The sequence below is a fragment of the Triticum dicoccoides genome, chromosome 2A (genome assembly GCF_002162155.2).
Source record: "Triticum dicoccoides isolate Atlit2015 ecotype Zavitan chromosome 2A, WEW_v2.0, whole genome shotgun sequence".
NCBI lineage: Eukaryota > Viridiplantae > Streptophyta > Magnoliopsida > Poales > Poaceae > Triticum > Triticum dicoccoides.
This window is the reverse complement of record NC_041382.1, coordinates 19,210,391-19,222,665: the sequence shown is the minus strand read 5'-3', so window position 1 is coordinate 19,222,665 and position 12,275 is coordinate 19,210,391. Positions and strand designations below refer to the sequence as shown.

At 43.1% G+C, this 12,275-nt stretch overlaps 1 protein-coding gene across 1 annotated transcript; it reads left to right on the top strand.

Annotated features, from left to right (window-relative positions):
* Positions 1-1,409: 1,409 nt before the first annotated feature.
* LOC119352851 lies at positions 1,410-2,225 on the top strand. The gene has a single exon (XM_037619440.1). It carries the CDS (start codon positions 1,506-1,508, stop codon positions 1,896-1,898), a length of 393 nt encoding a protein of 130 aa, XP_037475337.1. The 5' UTR covers positions 1,410-1,505; the 3' UTR covers positions 1,899-2,225.
* The last annotated feature ends 10,050 nt before the right edge of the window (positions 2,226-12,275 follow it).

The window sequence follows — 12,275 nt, the reverse complement described above, 5'->3', positions numbered from 1 at the left end:
AAAAATGTTTACTATGTATTAAAAAATGATGAAATATATTGATCATGTATATAAAAATGTTAATAAAGCATTTGAAAAATGTTGACAATAATTAAAAAAATGTTGAAAAAGTATTGAAAATGGCGAACAAGTATTTGAAAATGTTGAATAAGTATTAAAAATTGAATGGGTATATGAAAAATGTTGAAGAAATACTTGAAAATGTTGAGTAAGTATTTGAAAAAAATGTTGAATAATTATTAAAAGATGTTGAACGTTGAAAATGTTGAATGGGTATTTGAAAAATGTTGAATAAGTACTAAAATTTTGAACAAGCATTTGTAAAAATATTGAATAAGCATTCAGACAATGTTAAACGTGTATACAGAAACTATTGATCACTTATTAAAAAAATGTTTTTGACACACACGAAAATGTAGAGTGGAAACGAAAACAAACATAAGAAAAAAAGGAGAAGAAAAAGAAACCAAACAAAAAGTGGAAAGAAAACAAAATGCAAGAAAAATGAAGAAATAAAATGCAAGAAATAATGAAAAAATGGAGAAGAAAAAATTAAAAAAGAAAAGAAATCAGAAAAAAAACTGGATCAAATAGCCTCAAGTAGGATGCGCCCTACAACTTACCACTAGAAGGATCCTAGGTGGAGTTTTTTGTAACATAATAACTTTATTCATCAAATGATAGCCAGATCGTTTACATATTGATGAAGAATAAAGCCAGGGATGATTTCCTGCACTTCAGACTTGCTAGAATTAATCCAGTGTTTAGCTAATGCATCCGCCACCGCATTGGCCTCTCTGCTGCAATGATCAAAGGTGATACTAGCAAAATCCAGTGCCAAGAGGGAACACTCAGCTATGACAGGCACAGCCAATCCCATATATGCGTTTGGATCCTAGGCGGAGTTGCTAGCAGCACCCGATCGCGGCCATTTTCTCTCCTATATTTTTAATCCCTACGCGCGCACCAATGGGCCGGTCCAATATGACGCAGGTGGAGGAAAAACTCAGCGAGAGTTCCCCTCTCGCCTCGCTTAAAGCGACAAATAGTCGCCGCGGCGCCCGACAGCGCCCGCCTGAGCAGATCCCACGAAGCCCAGTCAAACAGAGCTGGGCTGGGCTACTACTTACTGTACTAATTAAGCAGGCTGGGCTCAACTGAAGCCCAGATCAAGCAGCGGCGGAAGCAGAGAGAACAATCCTTTGCTTTGATCCCAAGTCACTTGACGACGAGTGGCGGCATGTCCATCGATCTGAACTCACCTGATCGACCGAGAAAACAATCCATGGATCCTTTGCCCGCGTCCTCAAGCCTCGAATCGCTTGCAACTCCTGCCATTCCATTCCTCCCCTCCCCACGCACGCAAGCTACCCTCCTCTGCTCCTCTCCTCTGCTATATATGCATCCCACCAATCAATCCATCCACCGATCCATCAGCCTCCATTGCTAGCCAGCCACCCCATTTCTCTCCACCTAGCTTAACAACCGCCGCCGCCGCCGTTGCCATGGCTTCCAACAACACCAACGCGGCCTCCGAGGTGAGCAACGCCATCACCGACCTCAACGACCACCTCGCCACCGCCCTCGGCACCGGCGACGAGGGCAAGACCACCGTCATCACGCTCGCGGGGGAGAACGACGGCGCGGCCATGGACGCGGAGGACCTCGTCGTCGCGGAGGCCGGCGGCGAGGGGGAGGAGGGCGAGGAGGAGGAGGAGGTGCAGCTGGCCGCCTACACCAACAGCAACTACCAGGCGGTGAACAACTCGGTGCTCCTCGCCGGCAGCTGCGCCGTCAGGGACCCCGGCGTCCACGTCGTCATCGTGGAGCACGTCGACGACATCCGCGACTGCGACGGCGACGAGATCTTCGAGGACGGCGAGGTGGCCAACAAGTGAGGCAATCTATCGAGCGGTGCGGATGAAGATGTTCTGCTTCTACTCAATTTGGTCGGTCGGTGGCTTCTTCGGGCCGTCTGGAGATGCTGCGTACTACCCTGAGTCGTTTGGAGTTTATTTAATTTCTATGTATGCGTTTGGTCATGCACATGTATGCATATGTTTATGTATTGCATTTATATGTATACGTCCTAGTGGGTGTCTGGAAACATATTTGTATGTTATGTAAGTTTGCTTCATGTGCGGTTCAGAAATATTCACTACTCCTAGCTTTTAAGGTCCACGTGTAATGTGTCTGAAGCCTACGTGTTTCAGGCTCACTTTTTATGTAACTGCTTTCGACCATTAATTTAACGGCAATGCTACGGATTGCTGATGGTTTTTATGCATTAGTTTTACAGGCTGACATTACAGTTTGTGTTTAGAAAGGGATTGGGGAGGTTAGGGTGGTGCAGAGAGGTCTGGAAATTTTATCTGTAAAATTCATCCATAAGTTCACCATTATATATGTGTGGTCTTCACCGGTTTTCTTAATTATTCGGGTTTGTTTCGTTTTTGGGTCCGGTATCTCTTATTAACTGGATCAACTCTCTTTCCCTTTCTATAATGCAATGCGGGAGCTCCCCGCCCTTTCCGCCAAAAAGTTCACCATTTTTTTATTAATTTTTTAGTAGTCCCTTGGCTGCTTCCGTAAAAAAAAAACCGTGCCTCTAAAATATCTGAGTAAAATCCATATATGTATGTTGCAAGATGGAGTGCCTGCATGTAGTTACAATAAATGAATGATTATTATCAATCAGTGTATTTTTGTAGAAAAAAAATCAATCAGTGTAGAAATAAAAGTAAGAGTAAGAGTAATTCTACTTTTCACAAAAAAAAGAATAAATTCTACTTAGAACCTCTAAAGATTACGATGGTGAGTATCCCACCTAAGAAACGAGCAAAATGCACTGCCGGTACAAGACCTTGAGAAACATTGATTCTTAGACCAGAACTGTGGCGTTCAATAGACCCTCTCCGGCGTTTTCTTTTTTGGGCGACGATTGCTAAGGAGATCGTAGCCACTGGTGCCGTCTCGTCTACATCAGCAACGAAACACATTCTTGAGCCACTAGTTGTAGCCACTATGTGAGTCCACCACAAATGGATGCCCTCATCCATTTGAGATGGACTCACATAGAGTGCATGCCAACTAGGCCGACCCAATCGGATGCAGCAAACAGAAATGGACTGTAGCAATTGAATAATGTAGCACCCTGTTTCACTGTAGCAACCGGTTTAGTGTATCAAACCTGGTTTTCAACCTGTTTTTTATTTCAAACTTCTTGAAACAAAGATTCAACTTTTCCTAATATACAATGAATAATTTAATAATGCATGCTAAACTTTTTGTAATATACGATAAACATTTTTTTAATATGGTGAACTTTTTGTATATCAAACAATTTTTTGATATAGATTGAACATTTTTGTGATATACGTTGAATTTTTTATACACGATGAACATTTTCTTTATAATGGACGGTGAACCTTTTTATAATATTGGGTGAAGATTTTCTTAATATATGATGAACATTTTTGTAATACATGGTGAACTTTTTGTATAATACACAAAAAAGAGAAGAAAAAACAAAAATTAAAAAATAAAAACAACAAAGAAAAAGGAATCAAAACAAAAACGAAATGAAACCACTAAAAACACTGAGAAAACCATAAGCAAATCCCTACAGAAGAAAGAAGATGCAGCGAGAAAAGATGTCGGCCCAACTGGCTCCAGTGCGGGCATTGCATCGACAATTTGCCGCCCGGTGGTGGCAAATAGGATGAGTTCAAACAAGTTTGCTATGTTAAGACAGAGGCCTGGAGAGACGACAACGAGTTTTCCTCATGGTGGGTCGTCAATGGATGCAGGAGGTAGGAAACTTCGACACCCCCAAAGATTTGGATGTATTATTTTAAGTTTCTATAGGGTGTTTTTGTAATGGTTTGGGCTACTTAATATATGACATTTTAGCCTTTTCTCGCAAAAAAACTCATGAATTGTGCTCATTTTAGTCCACATTGCAAGCATGACACCCTGAGTCAGCTTGCGAGTGGTTTAGGTGGGACGAATGTCACTCAGAAGGATGATAGAGGGCACGTGGGGGGTGCAACACATTCTTGAGAAAACCACCTCGGTTTTCTCCTAATTCTGAATTCAGGTCATCCTGCTTGAAGCCCAATATTGGGTAATATCCACTTCAACCCGAGGAAGCACCAGACAGTGTTTGGGCGTCACCTCGAAGCCCTGATATTCCAGGATGGAAGTAGTGACTTCACCATAGAAATGTTCAGAGCAAACTCTCGATGCTCTGGGACAAGATGTACATCGAGAGACTCCGGGGCAAAAGTGCCAGCGATCTCAACTACAAGAGAGACAATAAATCAAAGAAGAAGAATGATAGGCTATAGGCTCAATCTTTTTGGCCTTGGACGACAAGAGGATGGAATGGAGCACTGAGCATATTCTCTTCCACCTTCAACATCCCCTTCAATAGTGTGTCTTTCCCTAAGACTCGGAAATAGCTTCACAAGATCACTAAAATAGAAGAGAAGTAAATATATTCAGTGAAGCCATTTCTTTGCTTTTTGTGGGTGATGTTTGGCAATCATCACATGTCAGGCTAAACATTTTTATACATTAAACATGTACATTAGACCCTAGATGTTCTTTCACATTTCCTCCCATTTCAGCAGGGTTTTGACAACATTTTAAAACAATAACAACGACATAATAGTTCAACATAACATCACATAGTAGTTCAACACAACTCACATAAATTGTGATACAAAGTTAACTCCATACCATGAAAGTATTATGACCCTTCAACTTGGAGTTTGTATCCTCCATGGACAATGATCTTCATCGAAACATCTAGCACAAGATGTCACCGTGTCACTATACTTTGTGTTCAAAGACCAATCTGTTGGGAAACGTAGTAATTTCAAAAAAATTCCTACGCACACGCAAGATCATGGTGATGCATAGCAACGAGAGGGGAGAGTGTGTCCACGTACCCTCGTAGACCGAAAGCGGAAGTGTTAGCACAACGTGGTTGATGTAGTCGTACGTCTTCATGATCCGACCGATCAAGTACCGAACGCACGGCACCTCCGAGTTCAGCACACGTTCAGCCCGATGACGTCCCTCGAACTCCGATCCAGCCGAGTGTTGAGGGAGAGTTTCGTCAGCACGACGGCGTGGTGACGATGTTGATGTTCTACCGACGCAAGGCTTCGCCTAAGCACCGCTACAGTATTATCGAGGTGGACTATGGTGGAGGGGGGCACCGCACACGGCTAAAAGATCAACTGATCAATTGTTGTGTCTATGGGGTGCCCCCCTGCCCCCGTATATAAAGGAGCAAGGGAGGAGGAGGCCGGCCCTAGGAGGGGCGCGCCAAATGAGTAGGATTCCTACTCGTAGTTGGAGTAGGTTTCCTCCTTTCCTAGTCCAACTAGGAGAAGGGGGAAAGGGGGGAAGAGGTTGTCCAATTCAGACTGGGCTTGGGAGGGGCGCACGCCACCTCCTGGCTGCTGCCTCTCCTTCCCACTAAGGCCCATTAAGGCCCAATACTTCTTTCCCGTATTCCCGTAACTCCCCGGTACTTCGAAAAATACCCAAATCACTCGGAACATTTCCGATGTCCGAATATAGTCGTCCAATATATCGATCTTTACGTCTCGACCATTTCGAGACTCCTCGTCATGTCCCCGATCTCATCCGGGACTCCGAATTACCTTCGGTACATCAAAACTCATAAACTCATAATATAACCGTCATCGAAACTTTAAGCGTGCGGACCCTACGGGTTCGAGAACTATGTAGACATGACCGAGACACGTCTCCGGTCAATAACCAATAGAGGAACTTGGATGCTCATATTGGCTCCCACATGTTCTACGAAGATCTTTATCAGTCAAACCGCATAACAACATACGTTGTTCCATTTGTCATCGGTATGTTACTTGCCCGAGATTCGATCGTCGGTATCTCAATACCTAGTTCAATCTCGTTACCGGCAAGTCCCTTTACTCGTTCCGTAATACATCATCTCGCAACTAACTCATTAGTTGCAATGCTTGCAAGGCTTAAATGATGTGCATTACCGAGTGGGCCCAGAGATACCTCTCCGACAATCGGAGTGACAAATCCTAATCTCGAAATACGTCAACCCAACAAGTACCTTCGGAGACACTTGTAGAGCACCTTTATAATCACCCAGTTACGTTTTGACGTTTGGTAGCACACAAAGTGTTCCTCTGGTAAACGGGAGTTGCATAATCTGATAGTCATAGGAACATGTATAAGTAATGAAGAAAGCAATAGCAACATACTAAACGATCGGGTGCTAAGATGATGGAATGGGTCATGTCAATCACATCATTCTCCTAATGATGTGATCCCGTTAATCAAATGACAACTCATGTCTATGGCTAGGAAACATAACCATCTTTGATCAACGAGCTAGTCAAGTAGAGGCATACTAGTGACACTCTGTTTGTCTATGTATTCACACATGTATTATGTTTCCGGTTAATACAATTCTAGCATGAATAATAAACATTTATCATGATATAAGGAAATAAATAATAACTTTATTATTGCCTCTAGGGCATATTTCCTTCAGTCTCCCACTTGCACTAGAGTCAATAATCTAGATCACATCGCCATGTGATTTAACATCAATAGTTCACATCATCATGTGATTAACACCCATAGTTCACATCGTCATGTGACCAACACCCAAAGGGTTTACTAGAGTCAATAATCTAGTTCACATCGCTATGTGATTAACACCCAAAGAGTACTAAGGTGTGATCATGTTTTGCTTGTGAGAGAAGTTTAGTCAACGGGTCTGTCATATTCAGATCCGTATGTATTTTGCAAATTTCTATGTCTACAATGCTCTGCACGAAGCTACTTTAGCTAATTGCTCCCACTTTTAATATATATCCAGATGAAGACTTAGAGTCATCTGGATCAGTGCCAAAACTTGTATCGACGTAACCCTTTTTACGACGAACCTTTTGTCACCTCCATAATCGAGAAACATATCCTTATTCCACTAAGGATAATTTTGACCGTTGTCCAGTGATCTACTCCTAGATCACTATTGTACTCCCTTGCCAAAATCAGTGTAGGGTATACAATAGATCTCGTACATAGCATGGCATACTTTATAGAACCTATGGCTGAGGCATAGGGAATGATTTTCATTCTCTTTCTATCTTCTGCCGTGGGCGGGCTTTGAGCCTTACTCAATTTCACACCTTGTAACACAGGCAAGAACTCTTTCTTTGATTGTTCCATTTTGAACTACTTCAAAATCTTGTCAAGGTATGTACTCATTGAAAAAACATATCAAGCGTTTTGATCTATCTCTATACGAGGTTCAGTAACAACTTCCTCACTAATTGGTGTAGGCGTCACAGAAACCGGTTTCTGCGATGAATTACTTTCCAATTAGGGAGCGGGTACAGTTACCTCATCAAGTTCTACTTTCCTCCCACTCACTTCTTTCGAGAGAAACTCCTTCTCTAGAAAGGATCCATTCTCAGCAACGAATATCTTGCCTTCGGATCTGTGATAGAAGGAGTACCCAACATTTTCTTTTGGGTATCCTATGAAGACGCACTTCTCCGATTTGGGTTTGAGCTTATCAGGTTGAAACTTTTTCACATAAGCATTGCAACCTCAAACTTTAAGAAACGACAACTTAGGTTTCTTGCCAAACCATAGTTCATACGGTGTCGTCTCAACGGATTTAGATGATGCACTATTTAACATGAATGCAGTTGTCTCTAATGCATAACCCCAAACGATAGTGGTAGATCGGTAAGAGACATCATAGATTGCATCATATCTAATAAAGTACGGTTATGACGTTCGAACACACCATTATACTGTGGTGTTCCAGGTGGCGTGAGTAGTGAAACTATTTCACATTGTTTTAACTAGTGGTCTTGTCAATCATCAATACTTGATGCTTTTCTTGATTTCTACCTTCGTCGATTTCAGCATCACGAAGAGCTTGGGAATCATTTCCGTTTATCCCTTGCATATTATAGTTCATCACGAAGTTCTAGTAACTTGGTGATAGTGACTAGAGAACTCTGTCAATCACTATCTTATCTGGAAGATTAACTCCCACTTGATTCAAGCGATTGTAGTACCCAGACAATCTGAGCACATGCTCACTGCTTGAGCTATTCTCCTCCATCTTTTAGCTATAGAACTTGTTGGAGACTTCATATCTCACAACTCGGGTATTTCCTTGAAACATTAACTTCAACTCCTGGAACATCTCATATGGTCCATGACGTTCAACACGTTTTTGAAGTCCCGATTCTAAGCCGTTTAGCATGGTGCACTAAACTATCAAGTAGTCATCATATTGAGCTAGCTAGCCAAACGTTCATAACGTCTGCATCTGTTCTTGCAATAGGTCTGTCACCTAGCGGTGCATCAAGGACATAATTCTTCTGTGCAGCAATGAGGATAAACCTCAGATCACAGATCCAATTCGCATCATTGCTACTAACATCTTTCAACTTAGTTTTCTCTAGGAACATATCAAAAATAAAATAGGAGAGCTAAACGCGAGCAATTGATTTACAACATAGATATGCTAATACTACCAGGACTAAGTTCATGATAAATTAAAGTTCAATTAATCATATTACTTAAGAACTCCCACTTAGATAGACATCCCTCTAATCATCTAAGTGATCATGTGATCCAAATCAACTAAACCATAACCGATCATCACGTGAAATGGAGTAGTTTTCAATTGTGAACATCACTATGTTGATCATATCTACTATATGATTCAAGCTCGACCTTTCGGTCTCAGTGTTCCGAGGCCATATCTGCATATGCTAGGCTCGTCAAGTTTAACCTGAGTATTCTGTGTGTGCAAAACTGGCTTGCACCCGTTGTAGATGGACGTAGAGCTTATCACACCCGATCATCACGTGGTGTCTGGGCACGACGAACTTTGGCAACGGTGCATACTCAGGGAGAACACTTTTATCTTGAAATTTAGTGAGAGATCATCTTATAATGCTACCGTCAATCAAAGCAAAATAAGATGCATTAAAGATAAACATCACATGCAATCAATATAAGTGATATGATATGGCCATCATCATCTTGTGCTTGTGATCTCCATCTCCGAAGCACCTCCATGATCACCATCGTCACCGGCGCGACACCTTGATCTCCATCGTAGCATCGTTGTCGTCTCGCCAATCTTATGCTTCTACGACTATCGCTACCGCTTAGTGATAAAGTAAATCATTACAGGGCGATTGCATTGCATACAATAAAGCGACAACCATATGGCTCCTGCCAGTTGCCAATAACTCGGTTATAAAATATGATCATCTCATACAATAAAATTTAGCATCATGTCTTGACCATATCACATCACAACATGCCCTGCAAAAACAAGTTAGACGTTCTCTACTTTGTTGTTGCAAGTTTTATGTGGCTGCTACGGGCTTAGCAAGAATCGTTCTTACCTACGCTTCAAAAACCACAATGATAGTTTGTCAAGTTGGTGTTGTTTTAACCTTCGCAAGGACCGGCGTAGCCACACTCGGTTCAACTAAAGTTGGAGAAACTGACACCCACCAGCCACCTATGTGCAAAGCACATCGGTAGAACCAGTCTCGCGTAAGCGTACGCATAATGTCGGTCCGGGCCGTTTCATCCAACAATACCGCCGAACCAAAGTATGACATGCTGGTAACCAGTATGACTTATATCGCCCACAACTCACTTGTGTTCTACTCATGCATATAACATCAACGCATAAAACCTGGCTCGGATGCCACTATTGGGCAATGTAGTAATTTCAAAAAAATTCCTACGCACACGCAAGATCATGGTGATGCATAGCAACGAGAGGGGAGAGTGTGTCCACGTACCCTCATAGACCAAAGCGGAAGCGTTAGCACAACGTGGTTGATGTAGTCGTACGTCTTCACGATCCGACCGATCAAGTACCGAACGCACGGCACCTCCGAGTTCAGCACACGTTCAGCCCGATGACGTCCGTCGAACTCCGATCCAGCCTAGTTTTGAGGGAGAGTTTCGTCAGCACGATGGCGTGGTGACGATGTTGATGTTCTACCGACGCAGGGCTTCGCCTAAGCACCGCTACAGTATTATCGAGGTGGACTATGGTGGAGGGGGGCACCGCACACGGCTAAAAGATCAACTGATCAATTGTTGTGTCTATGGGGTGCCCCCTGCCCCCGTATATAAAGGAGCAAGGGAGGAGGAGGTCGGCCCTAGGAGGGGCGCGCCGAAGGAGTAGGATTCCTACTCCTAGTTGGAGTAGGTTTCCTCCTTTCCTAGTCCAACTAGGAGAAGGGGGAAAGGGGGGGAAGAGGAGAAAGAAGGGAGGGGGGCCGCGCCCCAAACCCTTTGTCCAATTCGGATTGGGCTTGGGAGGGGTGCGCGCCACCTCCTGGCTGCTGTCTCTCCTTCCCACTAAGGCCCATTAAGGCCCAATACTTCTTTCCCGTATTCCCGTAACTCCCCGGTACTCCGAAAAATACCTGAATCACTCGGAACCTTTCCGATGTCCGAATATAGTCGTCCAATATATCGATCTTTACATCTCGACCATTTCGAGACTCCTCGTTATGTCCCTGATCTCATCCGGGACTCCGAACTACCTTCGGTACATCATCGAAACTTTAAGCGTGCGGACCCTATGGGTTCGAGAACTATGTAGACATGACCGAGACACGTCTCCGGTCAATAACCAATAGCGGAACCTGGATGCTCATATTGGCTCCCACATATTCTACGAAGATCTTTATCGGTCAAACCGCATAACAACATACGTTGTTCCATTTGTCATCGGTATATTACTTGCCCGAGATTCGATCGTCGGTATCTCAATACCTAGTTCAATCTCGTTACCGGCAAGTCCCTTTACTCGTTCCGTAATACATCATCTCGCAACTAACTCATTAGTTGCAATGCTTGCAAGGCTTAAATGATGTGCATTACCGAGTGGGCCCAGAGATACCTTTCCGACAATCGGAGTGACAAATCCTAATCTCGAAATACGCCAACCCAACAAGTACCTTCGGAGACACCTGTAGAGCACCTTTATAATCACCCAGTTACGTTGTGACGTTTGGTAGCACACAAAGTATTCCTCTGGTAAACGGGAGTTGCATAATCTCATAGTCATAGGAACATGTATAAGTCATGAAGAAAGCAATAGCAACATACTAAACGATCGGGTGCTAAGCTAACGGAATGGGTCATGTCAATCACATCATTCTCCTAATGATGTGATCCCGTTAATCAAATGACAACTCATGTCTATGGCTAGGAAACATAACCATCTTTGATCATCGAGCTAGTCAAGTAGAGGCATACTAGTGACTCTCTGTTTGTCTATGTATTCACACATGTATTATGTTTCCGGTTAATACAATTCTAGCATGAATAATAAACATTTGTCATGATATAAGGAAATAAATAATAACTTTATTATTGCCTCAAGGGCATATTTCCTTCACAATCCCCTCTAGATTCTACTTGTGTCAAGACAACCTTAATATAGCTTTAGAATCAGCAAGTGTGTTTCCTCTTTTATGCGAGGACAATTTTTATCATGGATATGAATGGGAACAACATGGTTAGAAATTATACCTTCATCATTCTGTGCCATATTGTTTCTCATAAGAATTATCAACATCCAATGTTCCTAGTGCAAACCCTACTGCACCTGCCTCTAGTTCATTACATTTTTTTTATTAAGATGGGTTGCCTTTGGTGCATCACTTCATTACAGACTCTAAGCTCCCTAGATCTTTTATTTGCTCGATATAGGGAGCGACTAGTATAGAATCCGAGCTTAGGATACAAAAAATAGAAAAAATGGATCTGTACCATTGGATGGGAGATTGATGGCTCAGATTTGGGTGGGTCGACATGTCCACAAAGTTTGCAAAAAAGTCCCTCCCTGCAATCTAATTTGGTTCCCCTCCCTCGTCATTCAAACCCAATCCACTGGGCTGAGGCAGCGCACGAACCAAATCATCCCAACGGCGGCCACCGCGGTGGCCCATATCTGTCCTCAAAGCTGAACAAGTAGGCCTGGTAGAGGCGGCCTAGATCCCTCGTCCATGTTGTTCCATCTTTCAATGGCTACCTGCCGTTGTGTGGGCGGCGTCTCAGTTTGAGGCCGAACTGATCGGAGCTTGTCGGCAACCTCCACCCCGCAGTCTTCTCATCGCAGCCTCCCTTCTGAAGCTTCGAGAGTGGTGGGTTCATCTCCTCTCTCTCTCTCTCTCTCTCTCTCT